At 42.5% G+C, this 12,881-nt stretch overlaps 1 protein-coding gene across 1 annotated transcript in view; it reads left to right on the top strand.

The window, feature by feature from the left end:
• SLC29A3 (solute carrier family 29 member 3) overlaps nucleotides 1-12,881 on the top strand; it is a 67,091-nt gene that overhangs the window by 6,593 nt on the left and 47,617 nt on the right. The window contains exon 2 of the mRNA XM_060768854.2: nucleotides 188-480. Within this exon, the coding sequence (XP_060624837.2) occupies nucleotides 188-480 (293 nt within the window). The remainder of the gene's footprint in view (nucleotides 1-187; nucleotides 481-12,881) is intronic.

The following is a 12,881-nucleotide window of genomic DNA, read 5'->3' as shown; positions in this document are numbered from 1 at the left end:
GAACCCTGCTTTGCCAGAGGCCTAATCCAATATTGAGATCGCTATTCCACGTTGACTTTTGTTTCCTGTTTTCCTAGCAGTAACATGAATCTGTAATTTGTGGAAAGAAGGCCTCTGTATATTGAGCCGTAAGTCTACACACTATGTGTTTACATATTCACAGTGTTATTTATTCTCATTCCCAAAGTGGCTGTTGATTTCGAAGACAATGACATTGATGACCACCACGGTGTCTACCACCCAGCAAACACTACTATCCAAGATGAGACACCGCTATTGGAGGAGCCACCGGAAAAAAGATCCAATATTCACAAGCCTGAAGATCGCTTCAATTGCACCTATATTATTTTCTTCTTTTTGGGCACAAGCTCTCTTTTACCTCTAGGCTTCATAATGACTGCAAAGCCTTACTGGATATACAAACTCCAGAACTGCTCAGAACAAATCTCTCCAGCTCAACAAGGAGCTTTGGACATTCGGGTAAGTGTAGCACGTTCACATGCTAAAATTGCTGGGTTAACTGCTCTCTTTCTGTGTTTGGATTCCATCTACGTGTTATCATTAGAAGAGAGTACAAGTAGACTTTAAGATGCCGTGCTGATCTGTATGTGTGTGTGCATGTGTACGTCTGTGTGTAGTATGGCCGCGTATGTGTGGAACCCGCACGTTCAGTTTCATTTATTCAAATCTGACAAAATATGTCCTCTCTGGGCATGTTCTAAGGGTTGGATGTTCTTTCTTTCCATATTATCTGTGGTCCATGTGAACTGTGGGGATGTATCCTGTGGACAGGGGTCATACTAAATATGCAAACTGAGTTTTTCAGAACCATAATAGTAACACTACTCTATTGCTATGTGTCTCACCATATTCCCCTCCCATTCAGTTTTTAGGTACTGCTTCATTATGTGGACAGAGGCCACCAGGGGGCACGAGAGAGAGAAAGATAATCTATTTTAATGGGAGTGGCGGGTGGGTTGAAGAAATAAAACCATTTCCCCCTGTGTTCCTGTTATCCCCCACCCCCACCTATGTCCATATTGTGGAAACAACTCTTGTTTATGATATGGGAAGGGGGGAGGGAGAATAATTAGCAAAAATTGGGAACATGGTTTTCCTCCTTCAATTCTCTGTATTATTTATTTACAGCTTTTATATTCCGCCCTTCTCACCCCGCAGGGAACTCAGGGCGGATTACAGTGTACACATATATGGCAAACATTCAATGCCAATTTTGACATACAAACATATACAGACATACACAGAGGCTATTTAACTTTTTTTTTCTGGCCGCCAGGGGAGCTGTTGCTTTCTTCGTCCATCTGCGACGCTGATGAAGCACTTCCGCATTCCCCGCATGCTTCCCCGCTGGAATGCTTTGCTGGAGTCTTCTTTATGGCCTCATAAATCAGTTAATTTAGCATCCACACACTTTTTAAGGTGGTACCTAATTTTCCTACTTGACAGATGCAACTGTCTTTCGGGTTGCAAAGGTCGACAACAGGCTACACACAATTGGTTGGAAACCCACTCCAACCCGGGCTGGCTTCGGACTCATGACCTTTTGGTCAGAGTGATCTTAATGCAGCTGACACTCAGCCAGCTGCGCCATAATCCCGGTGCACAATGGACTATCCTTCTGTATATTGAGCCGTAAGTAAAATGGACTATCCTTCTCTCAAGCACCCCCTAGTGGCCTTCGCCTGGATAATGGAACAGCACCAGTTTGGATATCTTTTTCTTTTTAATTTTGTAGACACTTTTGGCTTTAAAAACTGGTCACCAAAAGCAGTGTTCCTTGGGTGATCATTTCTCTCCCTTCTGTCCCATAAGACTCGGATTATGCCCATTGCATTGCAAACCTCCTTTTGCAGGATTTCTCAGTTTCTTTACTTTCTTAGAGGATCCTTATTTGCTGCATGAAAGAGATATCTGTGGGGCTTTTTTTATCCTGTTTTGTAACATGTTTCATGAACATGTCTTCTTTCATCCATTTGGGACTTACAGGTTTAGGAAGAATAAAAGGCGATAGTGTAGATGCAGTGTGATGATATGTCCAAACGTATCTCCCACCTCAGAGATTAAGATTGCCTGGGAAGGCCCTGCTCTTGGTCCCGCCTTCTTCACAAGCACAACTTGTGGGGACGAGAGACAGGACCTTCTCAGTGGTGACCCCTCAGCTGTGGAACTCTTTCCTCAGCGGCATTAGATCAGTCACCTCCCTCCTGGCCTTCAGAAGGAAAGTGAAAACATGGCTTTGGGATCAAGCCTTTGGGGAATAGTTGGGTGGTCAGCAGAAAGCACAGAGAACTGAATTTGTATGTTTGGTGTAGAGAAGGGGGCTTCCTGTCCTTAGCAGCCTGCTTGGTTTCTATACCAGGAATCGAAGAACACAAGAATGCTTGCAGTTTCACCTTCCCATGCCTGTTCATTCCTTTATTTAGAGTTCTCTTTGACATCTTGATATAGGTAGGTGAAATGTGAAATATTTTTGCTGCCTTATGTAGGAATCCTAATTCATATAGGTATAAAAGAAATAAGGTAGGGTCTGGATGGGAAAACTCTTGATAAGAGGCTTTGCACTGGGTGATAACACAAAGTATATAGCTTTTGAAATTGCACTCTGACTCCATCTAATGCTGTTCATCTTGCAGACATATGGGATTTTTGTAGTGATGCATGCAGCACAGCAGCTTTATGGGTACATAATTAGAAATGCTCTTGAAATCAACAGCACTTTTAAATGCATGATCCACTTGGCTCACAGTGCTGCAACTTTCAAATCTGGGTCTATCCGATTTATTAAAAGATATAGATAGAATTATCACTGCAAGCTCTTCCAAGTATACTTAAACGCCAACCAGAATGTGGTGGCATTGAGGTTTAGTGCCATGCCACCACATCAGAACCTTAACTCATGCTCTGGTTACATCCTGTTTAGACTACTGCAACGCTCTCTACGTGGGGTTGCCTTTGAAGACTACTCGGAAGCTTCAATTGGTTCAACGTTCGGCAGCCATGATACTAACAGGAGTGGCACTCAGGGAGCATACAACTCCTCTGCTGCGCCAGCTCCACTGGCTACCAATTTGCTACCGGGCACAATTCAAAGTGCTGGCGTTGGCCTATAAAGCCCTAAACGGTTCTGGCCCAAGTTACCTATCTGAACGCATCTCCGCCTACGAACCCACTAGGACTTTAAGATCTTCTGGGGAGGCCCTGCTCTTGATCTCGCCTGCAACACAGGCACGTTTGGCGGGGACGAGGGACAGGGCCTTCTCAGTGGTGGCCCCTTGGCTGTGGAACGCCCTTCCTACGGACATTAGATCGGCCCCCTCATTAATGGTATTTTGGAGAAAAGTGAAAAGCTGGTTATTTGAACAAGCGTTTGGATAGGCAGTGCAATAAATATAGGAAAACGGAACTACGGATGATGAGCTGGATCATGATTCCAGTTATGAGACGCTAATGAGTTGTTTACTGATGTGTAATTACTTAGTATATTATTGTGTTAATTGTTTTAAATGGTTTGTATGATGCTAGCATTGAATTTTTGCTCCTGCTGTTGTTAACCGCATTGAGTCGCCTAAGGGCTGAGAAACTGCGGTATACAAATAAATAAATAATAAAATAAATAAATTAAGCAACATGCAGTCATTGAATTCTTGACAGCAGAATTCTGTTGACACCTCAACATCTTTAAACTTACTCACCCAACAACGCACAGTACTCACATCAACACAATCACCATAAACAGCTTTCATTCTCTGATTTATCCCCTTTGGGAGAACACCTTCTGCTGTCAAGAATTCAATGACTGCACGTTGCTTAAGTATTATTGACCGACCGTCTGCACAGGGTTCCATACTTCGCACTTTAACAACACAACCATTCAATGCTAAAGCTTCCTGCAAAAAATGGAACTGTAGAGAAGAGTCTACTGAACAAGTCAGTACCTGCCGCATACCAGTACTGCCATCTGTTGAGGAGTTACGAAGGTGGAGGCATTACTTTTCATTCAACACTCGTATTTGCCTTGATGGTTGGTCATTCTGTTGCCTTACCCTAATATCTTCTTATATTCTTCATGTCTCTGTTATGGCATCTAACTTTGCCCTAAAGACTGGCAATACAATTAGTATTCTGTGTGTTATTTTTATTTGTCGTGTCATGGCAACCAGTCAATTATATTACATTTCTAACAGAAACAAAGCAAACAAACAGACAAAATACAAAATTCATGAGTTTGGTAGTTGATTACATGTCCTTTGACCAGTAACTGGCCACTTGGAGTGCTTCTGTTGTTGCTGCAAGAAGGTCCTCCATTGTGCATGTGGCAGGGCTCAGGTAGCATTGCAGCAGGTGGTCAGTGGTTTGCTCCTCTCTACACTCGCATGTCGTGGATTCCACTTTGTAACCCCATTTCTTGAGGTTGGCTCTGCATCTTGTAGTGCCAGAGCGCAGTCTGTTCAGCGCCTTCCAAGTTGCCCAGTTTTCTGTGTGCCCAGGGGGGAGTCTCTCATTTGGTATCAGCCATTGGTTGAGGTTCTGGGTTTGAGCCTGCCACTTTTGGACTCTCGCTTGCTGAGGTGTTCCAGCGAGTGTCTCTGTAGATCTTAAAAAACTATTACTAGATTTAAGTCGTTGATGTGCTGGCTGATACCCAAACTGGGGATGAATAAATAAAATAAATAAAGCAAGGTTTGTTCAGCGGTGGTTTGCCTTCCTCTAATTCTGAGATAGTGTACTTTACCTCAGGTCGCTCAATAGGTTTCCATGGCTGAATGGGGATTTGAAACGTCATTTTCCGGAGTCCTAGTCCAACACTCAAACCACTATGGTGGACCAAATCTGCACCTTCCATTATTTTCATTCATTTATTTAGCTACACCAGAAGAGATGTGCGAAAGCATATGAAGCACAACGCATAGATTAGAAAAGTCACTATGTTCGCCGAAGAGTTAGGAAAGCGTAGTCCAACAAATCAGCTTTCCCAAACTCTAGAACAGGGGTCCACAAACTTTTTAAACAGAGGGCCAGGTTACAGTCCCTCAAACTGTTGGAGGGCCGGATTATAATTTGGAAAAAAACATGAATGAATTCCTATGCACACTGCACATATCTTATAAACAATACAATAATTAAAGTGAAGAACAATGTTAACAAATATAAACTTATTAGTATATCAATGGGAAGTCGGCCTGCTTTTGGCTGATGAGATAGGGTTGTTGCTGTTGTTGTTGTTGTTGTGTGCTTTCAAGTCGTTTCAGACTTAGGTTGACCCTGAGCGAGGGCCGGGTAAATGACCTTGGAGGGCCGTATCCGGTCCCCGGGCCTTAGTTTGAGGACCCCTGCTCTAGAAGCACACCATCTTTAATAATTAGTATGGTCTTGTAGGTTTCTGCTTGCTTCTGAGGCATCCTACCAGTTTCTATTCCAACTCAAGGGTTCCACTCTTTCCCTGATGTGGATCTTGCCCCCATTTTAGCTTAAGTAACATAAAAAACATCCTGATAAAAAGCAGGAAAAGTTGTGCCTTTGAGGCTGTTTCCAGCATAGCCTTGAAATATGAAGTCTTTGTATATAATAACCATTTCTTTTCCCCTTGGTATACTGAGAAACTCAGGTGTCTAGCATTTGCTGCCACACCAGAACAGTTGCTGCAGCTGTGTAGGAAAACCAATTTTCGCAAGTGCTATCAAACTCTAACAGAGGCTTACCAGCCTATCTGTCAGATTGCAAAGGACTATAAGGAGGATTAAAACAAAGTTCAGGCAGAGTAGGCTGAGTGATGGAGGCTGTGTCCTGGAGTACCACAGTGAAAAAAATAGTAAAAAATAAATCTTTTTTGTGAGAAGGGGGTCCCAAAGGACATCCGGTAAACTTGGAGGTTTAAATTGTAGAAGTAGCAAGACCTAGCCTATTTGTTTTATTATTGTCCCTTGAAAAATAGTAGCATTTAGAGCAGGGGTCCTCAAACTTGTTAAACAGAGGGCCAGGTCACAGTCCCTCAAACTGTTGGAGGGCTGGATTATAATTTGGAAAAAAACATGAATGAATTCCTATGCACACTGCACATATCTTATTAGTTCAAAAACCATTTAAAAATACAATAATTAAAATGAAGAACAATTTTAACAAATATAAACTTATTAGTATTTCATGTCCTCATGTGGAGACATGAGAGAAGCCTCCCACAAGGATGATAAAACATCAAATCCTCTGGGCGTTCCCTGGGCAGTGTCCTTGCAGACGGCCAATTCTCTCACAACAGGAGCGACTTGCAGTTTCTCAGGTTGCTCCTGACACGACAAAAAAAAGAGAAGAAAAAAAAGTATTTCAATGGGAAGTGTGTGCCTGCTTTTGGCTAATGAGATAGGGTTGTTGTTGTGGTGGTGGTGGTGGTGTGCTTTCAAGTCGTTTCAGACTTAGGTTGACCCTGAGCGAGGGCCGGGTAAATGACCTTGGAGGGCCGTATCCGGCCCCCGGGCCATAGTTTGAGGACCACTGATTTAGAGTGTCTACTTGTGTGTTTGTGTGCAAGCATACAAACATTCATGTTTTTCTGTAGGAAATATGTCTTTGTGAAAGAGTTAGCTTTACCTTTCTTTTACTGATTGCTAAATGGCTTGAAACAACATATTGTCTATGTTGATTTGTCACAACAAGTTATAGTATAGTTTGTTGAAATCAAGTTAGTGAAATGTGAGCCACTGGTGCTAGAAAATCATAGGCATAAACCACTGTCTGAACCCATGAACACTGGCTTGTTTATATCCTTAATGCTTCACCCTCTATCAGCTCCAGCTCCTCGTGCGGGGACATGAGAGAAGCCTCCCACAAGGATGATAAAAACATCAAATCATCCAGGTGTCCACTGGGCAACATCCTTGCAGACAGCCAATTCTCTCACACCAGAAGCGACTTGCTCCTGACACGACAAAAAAAAAAAAAAAAAAAAAAACCAGAATGGTGGCTCATTCCTGCCATGTTTCTCCAGCTGTCCAAATTGAAACAGAAGTTGGAGAGAAAGAGACAGAGAAGACATCTACACTGTAGAATTAATTAGTTTGATACCACTTTAATTGCCATGGTTCAATGCTGTGGAATGGCTGGACTTGTTGTTTTGCAAGGCCATTAGCTTTCTTTGCTAAAGAATGCTGCTGCCTTACCAAAGTACAGATCCCTGAATTCCATAGCATTGAACCATAGCAGTTAAGGTGCTGCTAAACTGTATTAATTCTACATAGATGCACTCAGAGATTAAGCTTGGTTTAGTTGGTTTACTGTACAATTCATTGCTTAAGCAGCAAATTATGGTTAACAAAAACAGTGCGAATGTAACCACTTTTCCCCTCTTGACCCATCACTGTGACCCCTTCCACACAGCTGAATAAAGTCCCATATTTTTCACCATCATCTGTCAGGTTGAAAGGAGTTATTTATTATTTATTTATTTCCTGTATTTATACCCTGCCCTTCTCATGGGGGGGGGGGGGGTACTCAGGGCAACCTCACAACAAGGATCATATGGTGCCATCATAACCATAAAACATTTCAATAAATACATTAAAACATTAAATTAGTTAACTAAAACAATTGATTATATATGCCAGTTAAAAACCAAATCCAAGTCTGGGGCCATTCATTGTCATAGGTTGCCTAAGTCTTCTTTCCATTTGCTGCTGGTCACTAGTTTTTTTGTTTGTTTTGTTTTTGTTTGTTAAAAATGCAATACAACTGTTTGGATTGCTCCTGACACGATAAATAAATACTAGTCGAACGCCTGGTCCCATAACTACGTCTTAAGTTTCCTTCTGAAAGACAGGAGGGAGGTGGCCAATCTGATGTCCCTGGAGAGGGAGTTCCACAGATGGGGGGCCGCTCCTTAGAAGGCCCTGTCCCTCGTCCCCACCAATCACGTTTGCGATGGTGGTGGGATCGAGAGCAGGGCCTTTCCAGATGATCTTAAACTTCGTGATGGTTCGTAATGAGAGATACGTTCAGACAGGTAATCTGGTTAGGGAGTGTGGATCCTGACTCACCCAACATGATGCTTTGGAGAAGGTAGAAATATATATGTTTTTTGTCGTGTCAGGAGCGACTTGAGAAACTGCAAGCCGCTTCTGGTATGAGAGAATTGGCCGTCTGCAAGAATGTTGCCCAGAGGATGTTCAGATGTTGTTTTGATGTTTTACCATCCTTGGGAGGCTTCTCTCATGTCCCTGCATGAAGAGCTGGAGCTGATAGAGGGAGCCGTAGCCAGAAAAAAATTTTGGGAGGGGTTGAAATTTTCAGTGGGGGGGGGTTGAACATTTCTCAGGGGGGGGTTGAAACCTGCCTCCTAGCTCACACTCAAGCAAAGAGCACAGCAGGGGGCAGAGCAGCCTTCAATAGCCTGCAGCTCCGCCCTTGTCAACCACCTCCACCAAGTCTGGCCTCCTTAATGAGACCATTCAACATCCCCCCCACCCCCAACTTGGTTGCTTCACTACTGTTCTGTTGCGTGCTGGGCCTGTAAATAATTGTTTTTAGAACAGGATGGGCAACCTTTGCCCAGCGTGAAGCCTAAAGAGAAGTTCTCAGAGGTTTCCACCACAAACAGTCTTTAGATCGCTTGAGAAGTACAACAAAGTCTTTTATTAATGAACAATCAAACAGAAACTTCTCTTGTCTTCAGTAAAGTTAAGCAAATGATTCCAAGCTTTTAGGCAACTGGTGAATTCCTAATCTTGCCCACAAAGGACAGGCAACTGTCTTCAATAACTTCTTCTTTAAAGGAAAATTCCCGTTTTAACTTCTCCCAGGCTGACTGTAATCTAACCCTTACTGATGTGGGCTCCGCTACCGGGTCGAACTGCATCTCAAATGCTGAGTGGACCTACCAGCAAGGCAGTAGATGTTCTCCAGCTGGAGTTTTTTGGTCTTTAGGGCTGTTTTCTTGGAAATTCTTTGGAGACTCTTAAGACCTTTCTCCCATCGCAAACACGATTGGTGGGGGGAGGGACAGGGCCATCTCAGCAGTGCCCCCCCCTCCCCCCATCTGTGGAACTCCCTCTCCAGAGGTGTTAAGGGTTGAAGCTTTTGTACAGGGGAAGCTTGCACACATCCTATACATAAGCTTACCTTGCTGAGACTAACTAAAAATGGTTCCCTTCCCTTCCCAATTGCCCTGAGCAAGGGGCGGGACCAAAACTTAACAGTGATGGACATGTGACTTGCCCTATGCAACCAAAGAAGCCACCTATCTGCAGAGTCCCTGAAACCTAGGACTGCAAGCAAACATTTAATATAAAGCAAATAAAATTGGAGCTCCTGGTACAGCTGTACCAGAACAACTACATCAGCTATTGCTGCAAGTAATGACAGTGTGAATGAATTGCTAATATTTGCCTGAGATAGTGCTTGCAGTTCTGGGGGGACTCTTGATTTTTTGCATCTCATAGACTTAGCATGGGGATTTGGTTAACCAGTTAAAATTCATGAGTAAACCAGGTTTTTAAAAAAAATCAGAAACATTTCGGGGGTGGGGTTGAACCCCTAACCCCCCCCCCCCCTCGCTACGGGCCTGTCATCCGCGCTCACCCCGGATTTGAACCTGCGACCTGTCGGTCTTCAGTCCTGCCGGCACAGGGGTTTACCGGAAATAATTAATTGGCCTTCCTTCCAAAGATGACAGACTTGAATATGGATTGTTGGGGGGTTTTTTTCCAAACTGTATGGCCATGTTCTAGAAGCATTCTCTCCTGATGTTTCACCTGCATCTGTGGCAGTCATCCTCAGAGACTTGAGTATGTTAAAATGATTGGAGCAAAACAGAGGCATTGTGGCAACAAAAAGGAAAACTTTATGGGCCTCCTGTGCCTTCCTATTTATGGATTCCATGCCCACCTCCCTTCTCTCTGTGGTGAGGCAGGTGCATCGACAGCAAAGAAGCAGACATGGCTGTAGGATTTTAAAGGTGCCAATTGCAGCCCAGCTTTTCCAAAGCGAAAGCCTCTTAGCACCTGCTTGGAATTCTGCAAGCTGTCTACAGGGCTTGATCGCTGTCCCCATCCCTCGGCTCTGGCAGGTGTGAACAGGCTGGTGACTGCAGCAGTGAGCCCCTGGTCTTGGCATGCGAGATTAGGAAGTTGTCGCTTCTCGATTCATGGGCTAGACATTCCAGCGTGAACCTGCCAGTGGAGAAAGCCTGCTTGGCATTTAAGCCATTTTGCCATCTTCTTAACCCTTTGTTTCTTTTCTTCATTTAGATTTTAAATATCTTGGTAAAAGAGTTAATAACAATTTATCTGGTTGAACAGAAGCACATGTGCCATGATAGGCAGCTGTAAATTTTATAGTGTTTCTCCTAATTTATTTTTAAAAAACGGATTGAATGTTAATATTGTTCAAAAGCGCTAATATTATCAGATGATTACCGTATATAAGCTGACCCGAATATAAGCCGAGGCACCTGATTTTACCACAAAAAACTGGGAAAACTTATTGACTCGAGTATAAGCTGAGGATGGGAAATACAGCAGCTATGGGCCAGTTTCAAAATAAAAATAGATACCAATAAAATTACATTAATTGAAGTATCAGTGGGTTTACTGTTTATTAATATTTACATAAAACTGTAAGATAAAACTGTCCAACTCTGACTAAACCATTATTCTAACCTTCTTCAATGTGTTTACATATCCTTCCAATAATAATAGAGTAAAATAATAAATGTAATAATAATAAAATAATAAAGTTAACCTATAAATGTAATAATAATAGTATGGAGCCCCTGGTGGCGCAGTTTGTTAAAGCCCTGTGCCGGCAGGACTGAAGACGGACAGGTCACAGGTTCGAATCCAGGAAGAGGCGGATGAGCTCCCTCTATTAGCTCCAGCTCCTCATGCGGGGACATGAGAGAAGCCTCCCACAAGGATGATAAAACATCAAAAATCATCCAGGCGTCCCCTGGGCAACGTCCTTGCAGACGGCCAATTCTCTCACAACAGGAGCAGTTGCTCCTGACACGACAAATAATAATAATAATAATAATAATAATAATAATAGTAATAGTAATAGTAATAGTAATGATAATAGTAATAATAATAGAATAAAATAATAAATAACCTTGACTCGAGTATAAGCCGAGGGGGGCTTTATCAGCCTAAAAAAAGGGCTGAAAAAATAGGCTTATACTCAAGTATATACAGTATATTGTTCTAAAACTCTAGTGAAGTGTTTCTCAACCTGTGGGTCGCAACCCCTGTGGGGGACGCGAAGGGGTGTCAGAGGGGTCACCAAAGACCATCAGAAAACATAGTATTTTCTGTTGGTCATGGGGGTTCTGTGTGAGAAGTTTGGTCCAATTCTATCTTTGCTGAGGTTCAGAATGTTCTTTTGTTGTGGGTGAACTATAAATCCCAGCAACTACAACTCCCAAATGTTCAGGTCTATTTTCTTCAAACTCCTCCAGTGTTCACATTTCGGCATATTGAGTATTCGTGCCAAGTTTGGTCCAGATCCATTATTGCTTGAGTCCACAGTGCTCTCTGGATGTAGGTGAACTACAACTCCAAAAATTCAAGGTCAACGTCCACCAGATCCTCCCAGTATTTTCTCTTGGTCATGGGAGTTCTGTGTCAAACTTTGTTTACTGCAAAGTTTGATTCAATTTCATCATTGGTGGTGTTCAGAATGCTCTTTGCTTGTAGGTGAACTAAAAATCCCAGCAACTACAGCTCCCAAATGACAAAATCAGTCCCCCCTCCCAACCCCACCAGCATTCAAATTTGAGCATATTGGGTATTTGGGATTTGAAAATACATCCTGCATATCAGATATTTACATTATGATTCATAACAGTAGCAAAATTACAGTTATGAAGTAGCAATGAAAATAATGTTATGGTTTGGGGGTCACCACAACATCAGGAACTGTATTAAGGGGTCGCGGCATTAGGAAGGTTGAGAACCACTGCTCTAGTGTGAGTAAAATGAGGACACTTGATTTTCAGCTTCCCTGAAAATCCTTCTTTTCTCTAGACCTGGAAAGTGTGAACTTGCTGGTGGACTATAGCTATCAAAGCTAATCACAAGGCACTATGGAAATGTCATTTAGTGACTTCTTGTTCCTCAGGCTTGGCTTAATAATTTGCTAACTCTTGCAACTCTTTTTTTTGTGTGTGTGTGTGTGTGATCCGGGAATAATTGGGTTACGGGATAAAAATGAATTCCCCAAGTTTCTGGTATAAAGTGTAAAATATTAGGTGATCTGGAGTGAACAGATTATATTTTGGGATTGTGCTACAGAGACTCCAATAATGCTGTGTTTGTTTGCATCTTGCATAATATTTTTCCAGTTAGCAATAAATGCTCCAAGCTACTAGCACTCAAATTACCCCTAAAGCACTGAATAATAAAGGCATAATAAGTGCTAGAGACATAGAAAGTATTGATGGTCTTCATATGTGCTATAAGTAAACCTCACAACAGTCGTAGAAGGCCAGTTTTGTTTTTCTATTTGCAAAGAGTTGAGGCTGAAAGAGTATGCATAAGGTCATCTACTAATTCCTTACACGCCTCCCCCAGCTTTCAACTCCTCATTTTCTGATAACTCGCTCTTTTGATGCTTGCAAATTACAGACAAGTTCCATTAATTTGATGAGGGATCTTCCCTTTCATCACTTATTCTTGTCAACAAGATTCACTTGAAATTGCTTGTGTGCACAAAGAGAGTAGATCCCTGCTTGAATCACTTTTGAGTGCATGCAAAAACTCTTTTAGCTTTATTGGACATTCAACAGTGTAGCGCTGTTTTTCAGTTCCAAAAATGCTTTTGCAGCTAAAATGACTTCTGGGTTCCACTTTTCAACCGATTGCACTTTCTGACAGTGCTTC

Source organism: Anolis sagrei, chromosome 3 (genome assembly GCF_037176765.1).
Source record: "Anolis sagrei isolate rAnoSag1 chromosome 3, rAnoSag1.mat, whole genome shotgun sequence".
NCBI lineage: Eukaryota > Metazoa > Chordata > Lepidosauria > Squamata > Dactyloidae > Anolis > Anolis sagrei.
The sequence above is the reverse complement of the archived record's forward strand: the minus strand, read 5'-3'. Positions and strand labels throughout refer to the sequence as shown.